General features: G+C 46.5%; 5 protein-coding genes across 5 annotated transcripts; 3 read left to right on the forward strand and 2 right to left on the reverse strand.

Annotated features, from left to right (window-relative positions):
• Positions 1-4,375: 4,375 nt before the first annotated feature.
• Positions 4,376-6,222, reverse strand: F4813DRAFT_261661 (uncharacterized protein). The gene is made up of 7 exons (XM_049240253.1): positions 5,800-6,222; positions 5,510-5,735; positions 5,377-5,436; positions 4,979-5,290; positions 4,759-4,909; positions 4,670-4,699; positions 4,376-4,595 (listed from the first exon to the last, which is right to left on the reverse strand). Exons 1-7 carry the CDS (start codon positions 6,114-6,116, stop codon positions 4,558-4,560), a joined length of 1,134 nt encoding a protein of 377 aa, XP_049102673.1. The 5' UTR covers positions 6,117-6,222; the 3' UTR covers positions 4,376-4,557.
• Positions 6,223-6,599: 377 nt separating this feature from the next.
• On the forward strand, positions 6,600-8,009 carry F4813DRAFT_261701 (uncharacterized protein). The gene has a single exon (XM_049240255.1). It carries the CDS (start codon positions 6,733-6,735, stop codon positions 7,783-7,785), a length of 1,053 nt encoding a protein of 350 aa, XP_049102674.1. The 5' UTR covers positions 6,600-6,732; the 3' UTR covers positions 7,786-8,009.
• F4813DRAFT_261696 (heterokaryon incompatibility protein-domain-containing protein) lies at positions 8,008-10,416 on the forward strand. Its single transcript, XM_049240254.1, has 4 exons — positions 8,008-8,119; positions 8,216-8,866; positions 8,936-9,892; positions 9,952-10,416. Exons 2-4 carry the CDS (start codon positions 8,326-8,328, stop codon positions 10,218-10,220), a joined length of 1,767 nt encoding a protein of 588 aa, XP_049102675.1. The 5' UTR covers positions 8,008-8,119; positions 8,216-8,325; the 3' UTR covers positions 10,221-10,416.
• A 3,476-nt stretch (positions 10,417-13,892) lies between these two features.
• On the forward strand, positions 13,893-16,384 carry F4813DRAFT_261802 (G protein-coupled glucose receptor regulating Gpa2-domain-containing protein). The gene is made up of 2 exons (XM_049240257.1): positions 13,893-14,254; positions 14,320-16,384. The coding sequence occupies exons 1-2, from the start codon at positions 14,040-14,042 to the stop codon at positions 15,965-15,967; spliced, it is 1,863 nt and encodes a 620-aa protein (XP_049102676.1). The 5' UTR covers positions 13,893-14,039; the 3' UTR covers positions 15,968-16,384.
• Positions 16,385-16,430: 46 nt separating this feature from the next.
• On the reverse strand, positions 16,431-17,926 carry F4813DRAFT_261797 (class I glutamine amidotransferase-like protein). The gene is made up of 3 exons (XM_049240256.1): positions 17,349-17,926; positions 16,805-17,249; positions 16,431-16,736 (listed from the first exon to the last, which is right to left on the reverse strand). The coding sequence occupies exons 1-2, from the start codon at positions 17,823-17,825 to the stop codon at positions 16,962-16,964; spliced, it is 765 nt and encodes a 254-aa protein (XP_049102677.1). The 5' UTR covers positions 17,826-17,926; the 3' UTR covers positions 16,431-16,736; positions 16,805-16,961.
• Between the last annotated feature and the right edge of the window lie 924 nt (positions 17,927-18,850).

Genomic DNA, 18,850 nt, shown 5'->3' on the forward strand with positions numbered 1-18,850 from the left:
GAGGACCCGTCGCGCAGCCTCGCAAGGTCCGGGTTCGCGTCGTTTTGTAGAAGTAGCTCCACCACTGTGCCATGCCCATTCTCTGCTGCCTCGTGAAGGCAAGTCTCTTGACTATCCGTGATAGCATTGACCTCGGACTTTGCCGCTATGAGGAGACGTGTTATTTCCAAGAATCCCCGTCTTGCAGCGAGTGAAAGCACATTGGAATAAGAGTAATGCTGCGCTTGCAATGGCATTTCGGGGACTTTTTCGAGCAACAGTTTCACCACGTCTGCGTGTTCACCCATTACAGCACGCATCAGCGTTGTGCTGGAAATACTATGCTTCTCATCCTCAAACGTCCGCAGGCCTGAGACAACAGCTACCTGTAGTGTTTGCAGCTCTTCCGATGTGGCCCATTTAGAAGGATCGGGTCTCCAGGGAGATTCTTCGGCATCCTTTACTAATGCTCCGGCTTTAGCTAACGCCACGAGAAGACTCTGCTCACAGTAAGGATCCTCAGTTGGCCAACTTGGAACACACTGCCTCCACTTATCCATGGCAACTTCTATCTGGGCGGGGAGCCTGTCTAGAAGCAACTCAACAATCTTCTTATGTCCATTCTGCGCGGCTAGATGGATGGCCATATTACGGTGTTTGTCGATGCGATATATTATAGAACCTGCCTGTATGAGCCGCAGCACAACTTCGAAATGGCCCTTCTCCGATGCTAAAAATAGCGCTGTCCGTTCCTCATCGTCCCGTCGATCGATCACGGCCATATCTTGGGTGTAATTCAAGAGCTTGTCTACGACGTCAACATGTCCTAGCTTAGCCGCTAGGTGGATCGCTGTCTGATTGAAGGTATCTTGCTTTGAAATCAATATTCTTCCTCTCTCGGCCTCGAGAAGCGCGTGGGCAGTCTGATAATAGCCACCGAGAGCTGCAGCGTGCAGAGGGGTGCGATCATCGTTACTTGCTACAAACTCAGCCTGAGCGGTAAGGAGCATCTGAGTTTCCGCTATGTTACCTACTTCGGCAGCAATGTAAAGAGGTGTCTTTCTCTGTGAATCTTCCGCGTTGACATTAGCCTTTGCTGCAATGAGCGCCTCTGTGATAACTGGATCGACCTGCTGGACTGCATAGTGGAGAGGTGTCCGGCCTATTTGATCCGTAATTTCCATGTTAGCCTGAGCCTTCAAGAGCTGCTGGACCACATCTAAACGCCTAGCTAAGACGGCAGTATGTAGTAGCGTTCTGCCTAGCTCATCTTGAGAATTCACTGAGGAGTTATCAAGACTTGTCATGCGAGCCTCGAGGTCTCCTTCTGAAGTCGAGTCCGCTTCTTGGAAAAGCTTCGCTATATCTGGGTGCTTGGTCTTGTCTACTGCTCCGGCGGGGGTTTGCTGGTCCATATTAAGGCATTTAGTCGAAGCCCCAGCACCAAGCAGAGCGGCAACAATGCTTTTGTTTCCCTTAGAAGCGGCAATATGGAGGGCAGTATTTCCCCGCTCATCGCGTTCAGATAAGTCCAACTTCAAACCCTGGTCAAGGAACAATTCGACCAAGTCCAATCTACTTAGGTAAACGGCCATATAAAGAGACAGATTCCCAGGTGCAGCGCCCTTGCCGAGGAGGAACTTTGCAGCTGACAAGTTTCCCGTGGCCGCAGCAAGAAACAGCGCTGTCCTCCCACAATTGTCTTGCGCGTCTATGGGAACCCCGTTCTGGATCAAACGGTCAAGAAGAGCGTCCGTAGGTGGCGGTTGGTCTCTCTGCCGTCCTATAGATGCGTGGAGTGCTGTCCATCCATCCACATCTCGCGTGTCTGGCTGCGCGTGGTACTCAAAGAGGAGATCGATAACCTGCTCCTGACCTTTGCGCAGCCATGCGGCCGCATTATGCAGGACTGTACGACCCACCCAGTCGGGGATATCCTGCTTTATCTCAGTTCTCTCAAGTAGCATGCGTACGATCCCTACGTGACCCTTCATCGCAGCAAATCTTAGCGGCGTCCTCTGCCACATGTCTAATTTTCCGGCATCAGTACCGGCTTTCAGCAAGCAGTCCACTACTTTTATATGTCCATTCCCAGCAGGTTTGAAGAGAGCCGTCTCGCCACGCCTGTCGACGCTGTTCTGATCTGCGTTATGTTGTAATAGACAGTTTACAACATCTATATGGCCCCGCTCAGCTGCGAAGTAGAGTGGCGTTCGTTGGGACTTATCCTTAGCATTTACCGATTCTTTATCTACACTGAGGAGATACTCAACAAGGTCTGTTTTGCCAAATATACAGGCCTTATGTAGCGCCCTTTGCCCAAGCAGGTCCTCGTACGATATGTCGACGTTAGCCTTACACAAGAACTTGACCATATCGGTCGAGCCACGGCGAGCAGATTGGATCAAAGGTCTGCGACAATGCTCGACTAGAGAAGGTTCATGCTCTAGAAGCAGGGAGACTATGTCGATATGGCCATTCTCAATGGCGAGGCCAATAGGCGTTTCGATTGCTCTGCTATCGTTCGACAAGCTGGCATTGTGCTGAAGCAAAATTTCAACACATCGCTTTAATCCAAGTTGGCAAGCGATGTGCATCGGCATGAATTTGTACTTGTCTGGGAAATTAATGACTTGCCGACCCATGTCAGCCGCTAGCAATTGACCTAGAGTCTCATAATTTCCTCGTCGTACCGCCCTGTGTAGAGGATAGGCGCCAGTCGCATCTGCCAAGTCCATCCGGGCCTCTAATTCTAGTAGCTCCTTTACAATCAACGGATAGCCTCGTCCTGCCGCAATATGTAGAGCAGTGCTACCCGTGGCGTCACGACTATTGATGTTGGTATATTCTAGGAATAGACGGCCAAACTTCCACATGTTGAAAAATACGGCAATATGTAGAGGCTGCGGCAGGACGCTTTTGCTACCATAGAGCCCAAAGTGGGCCCGGAATATGCTGTCCATCTCAGCGCGTGCTGTTAACCAGGCGGAGAAAACATTTACTCCCCGAAAGAAGACCATTAGTGTCTTCATCTCTCTTTCATTGGCCATAATCTTAGTCTCGGATTTCTCACAGTGACCCGGCCATTCCAGCACCGCATACTCGTGGAGATCTTTATTGTCTAAGAAAGCCAACGAATCGGACTTGGGCACGCCATCCCTATCAAAGTTCCACCGCAGATATGTCACACAGGTAATGGCTATGTGTTCGTGGCTGGCGTCTAAGTCAACCCTGAAGGCATTAGGACACTGTACGCCGTTATCTTCCACTTCCTCGCCCATCAAGAACTGCGATACTGTTGTGTGAACCAGGCGTACGGTCTTGTCCTCGAAGACTTCCACTAGTGGTAACAAGTCTCGGAGAAGATATATTTGGAATAGATCTCTCCCGTAGCGATCCTTCCCTAGTTCCTTCGGGGGGTTCTCTGCATCTAAATCGAAGCATTCTTTAGGCCACACAGTTCTGTCGATTATATCAACTCCCCGAAGGCCATCAAAAGTAAGCGGTCGTCGGCATGTTACCAACCATTGCAACATCCTGCCAGCAAATTTTTTATCTCGGGCATTGTTTAAACGGTCGGCGTATAGAGCAGTTAGTGTTTTTGGTAATTTCTCCATCTCCACTAGGAAGTCATCTTCAGTGCCGACTTTGTTCTCGAGGATATCAAGCATAAGCTTCGCATAAAGGATCATGCCCTATAAGCAGACATAAGCAAATATAATGATTGTGGAAGACGGTAGGAGGTAGATAAAGAAGTAGAGAATCGTACACTTGAGCGAGCTTTCAGCTTTTCCACCACTCTCGACATTTCCGCGGGAAACTCTGAGTCTGGATTCTCGATCCGGCTTGTAATGTACAATTTAATATCCGCGTCTAATCTTTTTACCGCACTGCTTAGATGGAGGTGGTTGTCTATGGGGTTATCGCAGAGTTTCTTAGTCTTCTGCAAGGAACGGCTTGTAATGACGATTTGAATCTTGGGAAGTTTTCTGAGGGTTTCTAGCCATTTCTTCAGCACTTCTAACTCTGTGTCTCTGCACTCATCGAGAGCATCTACGATGAGGAAGCTCGGATAGGCTAGGGATAAAACTTCCCGCAGTGCTTTAACGTAGGATTCCTCATTGTAGCCCCCGCTAAGAATTATATTGTGTACCGATTTAAAGCATTGGGTCTTTAACTTTGGTTGAGTCATTCGAACTCCTTCGAGTAGCTGGTGAAGGATTGTCTGGTAAAACTTGTTGAGAGAGCGAAGGTCTTTGGCTTCTTCAGATTTAGCGTCAAAGAAGAAGTACATTAGATTTTTTCCGTGGCCCTTCCGAATATGCTCGCATACCCACTACATTGGCGTTAGATATTCCTAACAGAACTATGCACTATGATGTGCTACTAATGATAATTCATTATATGCTACTTACCTGGGCAATATAAGTCTTGCCTGACCCGGGATTGCCTAATATCCAGAGAATGTTGGTCTCTGGACTCCAATTCTGAAATTCTTCCTCGCCGGCGATCCACTCGCAGGTGCCAGGAGTGAGCTTCCTCCGTTGGCTTTCTGTGGTGGTGGTGAAATTGTACGGTTCAAGGTTTTTGAGCAAATCTAACTCGCTCGTGTCTACCTAGGTAGTCATCTCAGTTTGTTACATTCTCCTACGGAAGCATTATAGAAAGGTACGAAGAGAGGGGTTCAAACCAAGGTCATTTCTTTTCCTTTCCATATCCTCTAAATTGGGTTGTTAACGTTACCGGCTGAGCGATTATATAGGGAAGGGATTAACCTACCAGTCCAAGACTGTAACATCTCAACCATTTTGTCCTTAACCGCAATATAGCTCGCATCTCCCCGGTCATAGTACTTATTAAGACCGAAATGGTCCGTGTCTAGCCCTCTCGCCTCTTGCCCGCGGCGGGTAGCTGCTTCTCGTTTGACAATCTGAAGAACGGTACTGTTTAGTCACATAACTACCTTCTAGATATCTAAGGTCGATCTTTTTAATCTTACCATCTCGAATTGAATTCCAAAGATAACATTAGACCTAAGTTCGTGAAAGTCAAATGAGAGGTCCCGGAAATACTTCAGGAAATCATCTTCCAGTTTCGTTGTCTCCTGAGACCCTGGATCCATATATCCGAGTAATAGGGGATTTGCGCCTTCCCAATAATGGAAGAGGCAGTAGAGCTTCCCCCAAAAGGAATAACCAGAACCTGCGTGGGGTGTACCCAGGAAAATAACGCCGGCGAGGCTATTCGTCAAGCTCTCGTGACATGCTCGGGTGTTAGCATTGGCAGCTGCTCCTTTCGCCAGGACAAGGGCCTATCATAAGATACCAGTCAGCCATGTTTAAGGGTTGTAGAAGGATTAGGATAAAGGTAGGCACAGTGAAAATAGGAAATACTGACTTGTTCAATTAACAACCCGCCAAAGCTGTGGCCGACTAAGATCAAGGGCCGGTCTCTTGACTATTACATACAATGACACGTTAGCATTTTCAGCTGGTATAACCACCTAAAGCCGATACTGTGGTACTCTTGCCTCATCTATTGCCCTTAGGCCTTCGAGGGCTCCGAGAAACTGCCTTCCATGGTCAACTAAGTCTTTTACTAATGCTCGAGACTCCCAGCTAGAGTTGTGGCGGAAAGTCATAACTCGAGCTTTGGGGAAATCTAAGTGAAGGAAGTCTCGTAACCAGAGACTTCCCGAGATTTTGTGTGTCCATGTCGTCTCAACTGATGATCCTAGCCCATGAACCGCAACGATACTAATAAATAGGTTAGTAGCTAATAAGTCGAGGGCTGACTTGAAAGCAGACCGGGGAGTCTTACTCAACTTCGGCATCAGATGGATCTTTTAGGATAGTGAGTAGCGGGCCCTCAGGTACATATTGAGGGGTATTCAGTAGCATATTCTTGACAGTCCGGACGAGAAATGATCGAAGAGGGGACATAGCAATAGCTAGGCCTAGAATAATAAAAGAGATAGTTTTTCCCCATGGAGAGTGAGGGGGCGAGATAATCCATACGGTCACGGCGCCGATAGTCACCGAAATGAAGTTTCTAATTGAAATCCGATCCAGACGAATGGACAATAAGACGAAGGCGAGCACCACGAATGGTAAATATTCTTGAGATACAGTCGGCATTCTGAGCTCTTAATAGCCGCACGACCAGTCGAACAGCGATCGGGGAGGAGATCTCTACTTTTCTTGTAACCGCAAGGATGATATCGATAGGTGAAGTTAGTGATGTAGGTTAGATTCAAAAGATTTCTAGCGAAAAGGAAAACTGTCCACTGGCACATAGAGATAACGGAAACTTGAGCCTCATTCCTTAGTAACAGGTAATCTGCAAATCAAAACGTTGCGGCCCAAATCAGAGGCAAATTTTCAGGATTGGTGCCACGAGACAATCTTGTTGATGTGAATATGATACATAGTATTCAACTGCATAAAAGTGCTATCTAGGCGCTGAAAGTCATTGGTCAGTTAAATAATGATAATCTATGAGAACTGTGGTACCCAAGCATCACGTAGCTTCAGGTGCGCGAATTCAGCGACAAGCATAACCAATATAAAGAATATTAAGGCACCCCTTCCCTGTTTATTGGTCATTAACTTACCGGTATCTATGCAACCGACGTGGTATTCAAAAGCATGCATACTCCGATGCCTTGAAGTATAATGATCTTTCTCCAAGTCAGAGAAAAAGTAGAAGGGAGTAAGGCATATTCGACCAGGCGTACATTTCACCAACACCAGAATGTGTAGCGACTTAGGGGCCTTACAAGATATTATGATTGAACCTCCCTTCTATTTAGACGCCGAGCTTTGTAAAAGTCTAGAGGCAATTGGACCGGACATAACTAATGGCATCAGAAGAACCATCAGGCCCCTTCAACGAAGCCAGGAAACCCCACCGGAGAAAGACTACTTGCCCGGTGAACCTCGAATAAAACTGGAAAACGACACGATCGGCACCGATCTCGAGGAGGAATTAGTCACCAACGATTTAGACCAACTATCTCCGCACCTTTGGCTCGTCGCGAAACAAGATAGCGCCCATATCTCGTCTCTCACACACCAGATTGTCCGGGGGCGCAGGATCATTATTACGGAGAAGCCGGAACTACATCTTGTCTGGTATTATAACCAAGTGTTTATTAAGCCGCTACCTAAATACCTTCTTTCATATGCCTTTTGGAAATACTACCTGATTTCTCCACACTCGCCTATCCAGGAACCACTGCAAAGTTCCTTGAGGAAAGCAGCACTTGGCTTTCTTCGGTCATACAGTTATCTCATTCAGCGGCGATCAGATTTCAACCTTGCCATGAATGAGGACCACCGTCTGCTCCCTAAAAATATCAAGTACAGCAGCTTTTCTCGACTAATTACGTCTGTACAAAGTATCGGAGACGATATGGTCTCCCCACGATACCACTATGGCGAGCTGCGACTTTCACGCCTGAACTTTTGGATCAAAATATTCTTCTTTCGTTTCACCTATCACAAAGCTGAAGGACAATATGGCCCTTACTTTGCCCGCTTCTACGGACCTATTCTATTCCTCTTTGGCCTCTTTTCTGTTCTTCTAAGCGCAATGCAGGTCGTTTTAGCTGCGATGCCGCCTACTGAGAACTCGAGTGCATCGTGGCTAAACTTCCCGCTGGTATCTCGGGGGTTCTCAATCTTCACGTTGCTTGTCGTCGCAGTTATCACCTGCTACTTTTTGTTGGCTTTCGTAGGCCTAGCATCTCGAGAAATTATCTTCGCTTTGAGGGACCTGTACCGCAAGAGGCGACGAGCAGCTTGACCTTGGCCTTGACGTACAGGAAACGGCCCAGGAGCAACGAATAGCGTAGGAACCAATAATGAATGGGCTATGGAAACATAGGTATATATTCCTGAATCATTTACCTATCCACCCGTCATAATATTCAATCTGCTTATTAGTGTTGGCTTTTGCCTCCTCGCACCCAGAGGGTGCTGCTTTTTAGTTAAGGAATCGGGCAAGATTAAGGATGGCGTATCAGACTTTGAAGGCCAATACCTTCAAAAACACGTAACGTTCGAGAAATAGGAGTATTTCTTAATATAACTGTTTCGTGATATAGCTCATAGATCTGAAGAGATTGGCCATTTTATATGCAAGTAGGCTTTTCTTAGATCGTCAATAATCTGTCCTGGAATGGCATCATTTCTTGATAGCTATTAGCACGTGACACTAACACTTGCTCATCTAGCTCTTTACTCTCTTCGGCGATTATTGTCTTATTGATAACCATTTCCCTCGAGTTATTCATTAAGGAATTTACATGTAATTCATGCATCGCATCAATCGGACATCCATTCTATGACATCCACAACTACATTTCAATACCAGCCCTTGCCGGCAAGATCAATCCGAATAATTAAGCTGTTACCAGCGCGTTGTCCTGAAGATCCATTAAGATGTACCATTGAAGCTGTCTGCCTTGACTACGCAAAAGCGCGACCATATGAGGCCCTCTCATACGTATGGGGCGAACCGGCTCGACAGTGGCCCCTAGACTGCGGGGGTGCAAAGCTCCTAGTTACTAAGAACTGCCATGAAGCGATGGTGAATTTACGGCATAAGTTTATGTCAAGAGTGCTGTGGATCGACGCCATTTGCATCAACCAAAGCAATGACGATGAGGCGATCGAGGAGCGAAATGGCCAAGTTAAAATGATAGGAGAAGTGTACCTCAGAGCGAAACTGGTCTTGATCTGGTTCGGGCGGGGAGACGCGTCAACCGCAGTTCTCTTTCGCTACCTCCCGCTTTTCAACATCTTAGACAGGATACAGGATGGGTATCCAGTGCTTGAAAACGCTTTTTATACGTTAATTGCTCAACACTTTGATATAACTTACGGTAAGCTACGATTAGGATTTCATGTCTAAGGCTGCCTGGTAAAAACAACACTTACACAAATCGGAATAGGGTTTCTGGTTAAACACAAGCGTTCACAGTTGCTAGAGTCCATGACCGCTATCCTCGAGAATCCATGGTTTGAAAGGGTCTGGACGATACAAGAGGTTGCGTTCGGAAGGAAGTGCGTTATTATATGCGGCAAGTCTAGTATAAATTGGGAGTCATTCTGCGGAGCCTACCTGGCTAAACCCAAACTACGAGGGGCGAGCCGTCCATCTAGGGACCTAATCCTTCCTCGCTGGAGACTGTACTTGTCACTGCGCGGTTCGAGTCTCAAAGCTATCCCGCAGACCCGCTTCGAAGGAGACGGTCAAGTAAGATTCGAACTTGAACTCCTGTCCGAGATCCGGAACATGAAAGCAACCATTGCGCACGACAAAGTATATTCTCTATATTCGGTACTCCAGGCCATGGGAATCGACTTACCGAGCCCTGACTACGGGAAGGATGTAGTAAAGGTTTTTGAAGAAGCAACGCTGGCTTATATCAGAAGCCGTCAAAATCTCAATGTTATCGCAATTACACTACCTCCAGACCCAAGCTCCGGATCTCCTTCTTGGGTCCCCGATTGGTTGACCCCGGGACGCAATGGCTCGGCGTTGATTTGGAAAATAAGGGACTTCGATACACAATATCATTCCACTACTCCCATACTCACGGATAATACCCGGGATGGCAAGTTAGGCGTAATGGGGAAGGCTATTGGGAAAATAAATAGGAGGATCCGTTGTCCCCTTATTTTGTACCAGGCACTCAGTCAAAGCCAGGCATATCAAGAGGTTATTTCGGCTTGCCTCGACTGGCACCTTTCACTCAGTAGTCTTACTAGATATTCACCGGGAAAAGACCCTAAGCTCGTCGGGCAGGCGCTACTTCGCCCTTATCACGCCAACGTCCCCAACAGCAAACTAGGCGCTTTATACCGCTGGGTTTTGCATGATGATGGCACATCGCCTCCAGAGGATAGTGAGTGTTTAGATTAAGGTCCTATGAAGTTTCCTTTTGCTAACCCTAGGAATAATCAGAAACTACTCTCGAGGCTATCGTGGAGAAGCGCAAGCTTCGAGAAACTTGGGTAATATTCACCCTTGACACAGGCTACTGCGGTACAGCACACCATAATTGCCAAGCTGGTGATGATATAGTTCTTCTCAAATCGCTCAATCCACTCGTCCTTCGACCCCAGTCGAAGTCTCACGAGTTCAGAATTGTAGCACCCGCTTATTGTGAAGGAGCAATGAATGGTTATATGACTCCGCACAATGATGAGCTAGAAGAGATTATACTTGTCTAATGTTGTTATGGGATATTTAGTTTGGCATGTAGTCGAGATATAGGAAATCGTGGAAATATTTTGATGAAAAGAAGTTTCGAGCGGGCTGGTGTGTACCAATAGGGGCCGTTACATACCCTATCGCTAGAAATTTGAAAGACTAGGTACTTTTGCCATTAAATGTGCTGCTCACGATCGATGACCAAAATGAACAAACTAAATGACTTTCTAAGAAGATAATTCATTCTCATCATCATCCCATGTCTTGCGTTTGGGAATTTGAAGGTTTATAGTACAAGGCACCATAAGTCACGCTGACAGGTTATTAGAACTCACATTTGCAATATAACCGCAACTAAATACACTCTAGGTAACCCTTTGGTGAATTTACATAGTAACAAGTCGTCATTATTGAAGTAGTATCATACATAACTCTGGTGGGGTTGTTTTCACTATGAGGTAATAATAATCTGTCAAGTTTAAAGTCATCCCAATTACTAACGAGGCATAAATGGTCACTTGTATTACTAGTACTTAAGAAGCAATAATGAAACGATTCAAGGTTGGCTATATTGGTTAGTAAGTGATGCTATTCTCGTATTCTTGTTAACATTTTGCTAATATATCTCAACCCAACCATATCACTTATACGTTAATACGTTAATAACCAGCTACTAACTAATTATTCAATAGCTCCAAGTCTTAAATGCACCAATCGTTACACACATGTAAAGAGCATTCATCCTCTAAGGTGTCAGATAAATAACCTCGAAATAGTACCTATATATTAAAGCACAATGGTTTGCCTACTATATCGAAACGTCTGGTGTTGAACTCGATGAGACGGTTGTGCAACTTGGTTAAAACATTGGCATGTGTAAAAGCCTTTAGTCTCACCAGTAGCCGTTGATCAAGTTATGAATCAAACTACTCCAGAAGTAATATAACTCCTTGTTCTAAACCACCAATCCTCCATCTTACCGTGTAGCTGTAGATAAACCAAGTTATTTATATTCTAACTTGGGGCTGAATTTCCTGTAGGTACTGGGTTCCTTTCTTGGGACACTTGCCCCATTATACCGCCAAGACTCATCACCGCGGCGATACTAGGTAATCGTCTAATCAGATCGGCCGAGGCGTTAGATTACGACGTTGTTTTCGTCATTTATACGCGGTTGTGTACGTGTAGTTTACCCAAGACCGGCACAGCACGCAGGGATGTAGCCAATGACAAAGGTGGCGGGATTGGTTCGACATACGATTAATCTTGCGACTAATTTGTGATCATTAGTGGGAGACGCATATGCGTGGGGGGATAGGATGCGGAAGGGTAGTCCTTCGACTAAAATACTCGTAGCCGCCCGCTAACGAGTTCCTGTATATGATTGGACACAATAGCCGAACATGTTACCAACGATTAAACAAGTTTCAAGTCTTTATAGCCTATCGCGAGACTAAGAGCATTCCTTCTTGAAACACTAATGCTGTGATTTCATGTTTTGCCTTTTCTATGTTTTATTGGTCTAGAAATAATACCCAGCCGCGCAAGGAAAAATACCAACACGAATCCTTCACTTTTAATGCCCACTCACGAAATTACTACGACACAATAAGCTTGGTATATTCGGTGAAGGTGTTTAAAGAAGGAACAAGATGTCTTACCTGAGAAACGTTATTATGAGGCATTCTCGAATGAACTTACCCTTATTGGTTATAAAATAAAATGAGAGGATCCCATAGATTCGTGGCCGAAACTATGAAATAATGGTAAAGGAATAGAAAATGTGCTTGGGATGTATCAAATAGAGAGCTGCAGACTTTGCAATAATCTATTGTGCTCTATTGTGTAAGTACGAAATCAATAACAAGTCGGCATATGAGATTTATGTTGATTGTTTCGGGTTTTCTCATGGGCTTGTGCCACGCACCATATCGGAGATGTGAAAATCCTCGTACGAATCAGATCGGGGGCTTTATTTGGTATAGCACAACCTCAATCCTGATATATTGATTCAATCTGATCTGAACTTGTCAGTTGGCAGTAGCTTATGTTTAGCTCCCAAGGCATTTGTGGATAACATGACGGCTTGAGGCTCCGCCTTTGGGATCAAGTGCTGCATTGAACTTATGAGAAGAGTACCTAATGCAGGCCATCTTCTCCGCTAAGCCTAGCGGATATATGAAAACGGTGGTAAATAGTACCTAGGTAGGCTTCCGATTAAATACGCGACTAATAGGAATTCGGCTATGATGGCGGATTCATATTGAATGCTTGCTTCCCTTCTTGCTTTACATACCTAGGGGAGAATGTAAAAGAATAATTATAAAAAGGTGAAGTTGTATTTTGTGGGGGTCAGCAGGCTTGGAATTTGTCCCGGGACGACGGTCACCAGATCTGAGTTGTATGCAACAAAGTGTGCTTGCTTGCTACGTGGTTGAGGTTATGACGAAAGCAGAGGGGTCATTGTTACGAGGATGTTTATGGGGAGTAGCGCGCTAAAAATTCATGGATGTTAGCCCCGCATATTTCTCCGTTACGGCTGTAGCGTCACTGGGGCTTCATCACTTGGTCAAGGTTTTAGGGCTGGAGATCCTATTGGGAGGACTGGGAATATGTAATACCTTAAACGTTAAAGCCCCTTAACGGGATGTTTAAACCCTTACACCGATAGCTACCAAGGTACAACTTACACTTGCACTTGCACTTGCACTTGCACTTACACATGGAATATTTGGCACATTGCACATTGCACATTGCACATCGCACATCTAACACACCTTTACGCCAGAGTACAGTACCGTGCATCCTTTATATTGTATTGTACATATTTAATTCTTGTAAATTTATTGCACATACATAACACCTATTCATCACGTACATGGCATTACATGGCATTACATAACATACCGACATACACATCCATTCCCTGGTTCTCTTTCACATATCCCAACGATCTTTTTGCCCTCACCGCCACGAACACAGAAAAACAAACCGCTAACGATAAATTATGGTACGGACTATACCTAAGATAACCTAATCCCTTCATACATGTATGTATCTTTTCTGACTGCCACATCTCTCCTACTTACATCTCCCCTTTATTTCCTTGTTTCTTTACCTTACCTTACTCTTAAATCTTAAACCTTATCCTTATTGAGGTACGCACAGCTTAGGGGCCGGCATTTACTCTGGCTGATTACTGCATTCCTACGTTTTAGCTCTTACATCCACTGCTCTCATACTGCTCTCATACTGGCTTTGGGCTTGTGATAGCCACCGCGTTACCGGATACAGAAGCAATTATTGACATATTTTACCTCTTCCAAACGTACAATATGTGCAATATGTGCAATATAATGCTCTAAGCTTAGGTTGCCTTCTCAAGCACGCTATGCATGACTTGCATCCTAGGGGATATGCTTTCCCACAGCCCGGCGCTTCTTTTCGGAGTGGATGTGAACTCAATTCACTTTTACTTACTTTTGTTCTCTTCCCAGATACCAAATACCTTTCGACCTCTCCTTAGAGGCGCCCGACTCGGAAGATTTCTGGCCTATTTGACCTATTCGACCTATCCTTAGGTATAGAAAGAGCAAATTTGTTGTCTTGCTCATACATTTCGCATTAATAGTTCTCTCTTATATCAGCTTTCTTTCTAACAGCTTTCTCACACCTCGGCGGCCTCCGACCCCATCTGCTCATTATTTCTACCTCATAGCCATCGCCAGCAAATATGATACTCGAGATCCGGTCGAACTGAACAACTCATTGGGAAGCATGACAGACTATCTCCTGCTTCAATTGCACCCCGAGCCTCCGTTTTGGCCACCTCAGCAAAGATGGCTCCCGTAGCATGGCCACCGGGCATAGCATCCCTTGATGAATCCCTCGCATCCTATACTATCATCACGAAACGTAACCCCACTCGAGATTTTAACGACCCGGAAATCGTGGCCCTTATGTCGATCTCGCTCATTACAGCTTCCATCAGTGTATTTGCGGCTTTGTGCGCCTTTTACTGGTTTGTTAGGATGAGGAGGAGCTTCCGTCATGAGTAAGTCGACCAAATTTGGTAACTTTGTTCGCGTGGTAGTTTAAGATATACTTACAATACTGTAGCTTAATCATGCTTTTGATTCAGAGCGACATGACCAAGGCACTCTGGCTTGTGGTCTGCCCGCTTGCTTTCTTCGCTAGGAAACCGATCGACTCGGGATCGACCTCATGCCAAGTCCTGGGATTTCTCCTTACTATGAGCATCGAGGCCTCGGATATTGCCGTCCTCTTGATTGCTGTTCACACGGCCTTGTTTATTCTCAGACCCCGGAATTCTAGTGGCGCAGCCGGTCTGTATCCGTATAGACGCATAGCGTACATCTGTTGGGCCATCATTCCCATCATCCTGGCAGCGGTCGTACCAATCACTGGCGGCCGTTTCGAAGATAATGGTCCCCAATGCTATCTGCCTGCTCATCCTGATTGGTATCTCAGCGCACTCAGCTGGATTCCACGATACATCATTGTTGGCGTCATAGTAGTTACTTACACCTTTCTTTACATATACGTTGCTTTTCGATTTCGACGTTTCAGCAAAGACCAAAGACGTGCCAGCACAGTACATGGCGACGATCCTAACCGGAATTATAAGCGCGATCACCGCCGTGACAACAGTGGGGATGTCCCACCCACACCGCCTTTCACTGACCACGGATTGCTAGATTCGGCACGAGATAGCCTAGCGAAAGAGGATGATCCTATCGATCATCAACAGTCGGTTGCCTCAACACTTAGCAGTCTCAATTGTGGCGGGGCCACTCCCACTTCTCTGCGGCGGCCCGAACATTCTCTACGAAGCTCAGTTAGATGGAATCCCGCAGATTTTGCTACCGGCGGGTATTTCGATCCACGAGCGAGGCGCTGCAGCCACACAGCCTTTAGTAGTATTCCTGCTGTCTCATCACCGCGCGCAGAAGCAACAATCCCCATTCGCCCCCCCGATTTCGTCCATTATAGTCCACCAAAGTCCTCGCAATCTACTCGTGGCCATTCTCGATGGAAGCATTCTATGTCGTTCGGCTCGAATAGCATGACAGCTTCCGTCTCTAATACGACCAGCACCCCACGACGTGAGTCACCGCGAGCGAATGGCTCAAGGCGAAGTACGTCGTCAAGTTCCGTCTGCTTGCCCCATGAAGAAACCGAAGAGGCGATGCGACGGTCACGCGAGAAGCAACAGCGGCAACTCCGCCTTCTATTCGTCTATCCACTAATTTATATAATAACGTGGGTCGCACCATTTGTGTCGCATATTCTGCGGTATGATGGCAGTTACACCTCGCCTGGAGAGAAGTCAGAACCTGTGATATTGCAGGTTATCAGCATAGCAAGCCTGTGCATCGGCGCTGCCGTCGACTGTTGTTTCTTTAGCGCCTGGGAAAAGCCGTGGCTGCATCTGCGTGGTGGATTTTGGGAAGGCTTAGCATCACGGTTGCGGATACGTAAACCCTCACAACGACGGCAAAGGGGTATGGGTCGTACGCGCGAGGAGCGGTTCGTAGACGCGACCATGGCACGTGTACGCCGCGAGCAAGAGGAAAATCTTGAAAGCCTGAATAACGGAGCTGCGGCAGCCGCTGGAAGGCCTTCCGTACACTGGACGCGACAGAACACGGGTTCCCGCGAGTGGTGGGACGTATTAGACGTGGAATACGATGATTCCCCCGGGACGAGCCGCCCCCAACCAAACGGGATACAAGCAGGATCTTAACATAATATTATGTAATTACGAACGACATGACGAATATGAGGGTTAGGCGCCAACATGCATTGGCTAACGACCGGGGAACAATATCGGCTTAATACCGAATGCAGGTCAGACTGGAGCATTTACATCGGAAAGGGCAACGAATGTCACGATAAGATTCATTTGCATATATGCATGGCACGGTGCCCGGATTTCATTTTTTGTAGGCATAACGGTACTATGGTATACATACCTAGGTTGGAGAAGAGAAGAGCGTGGGGGTTGGTTTAAAAAAAACCCCCCCCATCTAATTGCTCTTGACATATTTACTGCGTATATTCAAACAGCGTTACGGGAGGCGGGGAGCATTGCTAAAAAAGGGAGGGCATTGGGCGGCGTTCACACATATGTAATAAGCATGGAGTTACATCAGGCGATGCGACAGGAGGAAGGCTACCTATCCGAGTAGTCTAATAAACCTGGGCATTGAGGATCCATACGATCCATACGATCCATACCATGGAATTACAATTCTTGAAAGAGAAGAATGGTTAGGTTATTGGATGCAGAATAAGTCAACACGTGATGTTGTCTCACTCATTTATCACTTCTCTGTTGGCACTTGTGCAATGATGATTCTTTTTTTCTTTTTTATTTGATTGATCTTGATACTCGATCTGAGACAATGTCTGCTATATGTGATAGGAAAAACGGATAATCGACAACCTTCTTATTCTACTCAACCGTTAAGTGATATTGAGTTGGTAATAGATATGATCATTCTGCATCAAAGGTACGTATTGCATTATAAGACTTCATGGTGTCTGAAGAAATGCCGCCATTCCCCGGCAGCTAACCGATTGGTCTTCAAAACCGGTCAATGAAGCACAATCCTATTTTGTGTAACCAACACCTGCGGATCCTTTCTGCCCCGTCTTATTATGGTGCTGTTCGAGGATGCCCGTATAAATTTAAGTCTCTCCTATCTTTTTACTTGTCCTTCTCTACCTACCATCCCTTACTGTCGTAGGAAACGCAGGAAGGCCCTAGCAACGGCGACGCCATCGTGCTTATTACTAACACGACGCATACCGTCCTCGAAGATATCCGGACCTAGGATACCACCATATCGGCGCATCTCGAGGATCTCACGCACCATATCGTCGGTGAACTCGGGATGGCCCTGCACTGTGATAAATCGCTTCGGGATATACATGGCCTGCACATCACACACGTCGGTACGGGCCAACTGGATGGCGCCTGGGGGTAACGAGAACACTTGATCACGGTGCATTTGGTGGATAGCCTGTGATGCGCGCAGATAAGCAACTGACTACCAAGGCAGGATATGGGGAAACAAGGAAGTGTATGGAAATGAAGAACGAAAAGGGCAGGGTATACAAACCAGCTTCTGTACGCCGAACAGCTTCTTTCCCTCTTCTGTGAGCTTGTGGTCGGTGACGCTTATCTCCCATCCGCGAACATTCTTGCCGACCTCGACCCCAAGGGCACGGCCAACTATCTGGTGACCGAAGCAGACGCCGATAACACGGACGCGGCCGCCTTCGAGACACCGCCTCGTATACTGAGTGAGGCGGACGATCCAATCGTCATTGTCATATGCGGAGTACTTAGAGCCGCTGATGAGGATGGCGTCGATCGTCTCGGGGTCCGGGTACGAGTCGGGGTGATTTACAATGTCGTGAAACGAGAGCTCGAGTATGGCAGAGAGGGGTTGGGGTGGCTCTAGGGATGCACACGCCCTCTCAAAAAGATATTTGAAGACCCCGCCGTACGACCCGTATTTAGTTTTGATTCCAGGAACTGGGTTGTCGGCTTCGAGTATCGCGAGGCGGATCGGAGGGATGTACACGGAACCCATGATGCTTTTTTCTTTTTGGGGGTTTTTTTTTCAACCCCAAATTATCGGGCAATGGGTTGACGATTAAGTAAAAGGTAGGTCGATGGGGGAGGTATGGTAGAGGCACGTTGGAGTTTATGAAGATGCAATTGATCCGAGGAAACAATGAAAAGGATGAAACGGCTAAGGCTAGGGAATCTACCGGGTGGGCCAAACGAGAAGAATGTCTCAAGACTTCGCACTAGCCTTTATATATACGATCAAGACGCCGGTAGTGGAGGCCAGCTCGTGCGTCGACAGGATTCAGGTGGTGAACACCTCCCCCTTATTCAGAAGTGATTCAGAAGTGACAGGTGTTGGACGTGACTGTACTTCAGCAGATGCAGGAGATCCAAATCCCTCTTCTCCCGCCCCTCATGGCGACATTACATACCTTGGCCCCCAGCAGCTACCCAGACCCCCATTAACGAAGAGCTTGTCCTTAGTTGCACTTGCATATACGTGTCTGTGTGCGCCAAGAAAACGGACTGGATAGGTTCGGAGATAGAAATGTAGACGGGTGGCGGGGGGAAGTATAATGGACTGAATGGGTTATAATTGGAGGGGGGGGGGGGGAGAAAACTTAGGTAAACGATAGGAACATTAAACAATTCGATTCACTATCAACGGAAGCTTCGATAGGCAGAATCACAGGCGGTGAGCCCTTTTCGTCATTAGTCGAGGAGCTAACCTGGTTAACATTACCCAGGTAGTCCTAGTGTATTACAGTATGTAAATGTCTACCTAGGTTAGGTACCTATGTATTAGTTAGGCGGTACCTAGGTATGTACTACATTTACTACATCTACCTATATAAAATCAAAAACCTGGTTGGGTAGCACAACTGCACAAGTGGGGATCATTACTCCAAAGTACCTGCCCTTGCCGCTACTCGTAATATATCGTGCTTTAATTTTTAAGACCCAGCTCCCTGCTAGTACATTAACCTAGTAGATTACGGTACGTATATGTAGTACTAGACTAGACTTCCAGGTACGTAATGCGCC

The sequence above is a fragment of the Daldinia decipiens genome, assembly GCF_022478715.1.
Source record: "Daldinia decipiens strain CBS 113046 unplaced genomic scaffold F4813scaffold_5, whole genome shotgun sequence".
In the NCBI taxonomy this organism is placed as follows: Eukaryota; Fungi; Ascomycota; class Sordariomycetes; order Xylariales; family Hypoxylaceae; genus Daldinia; species Daldinia decipiens.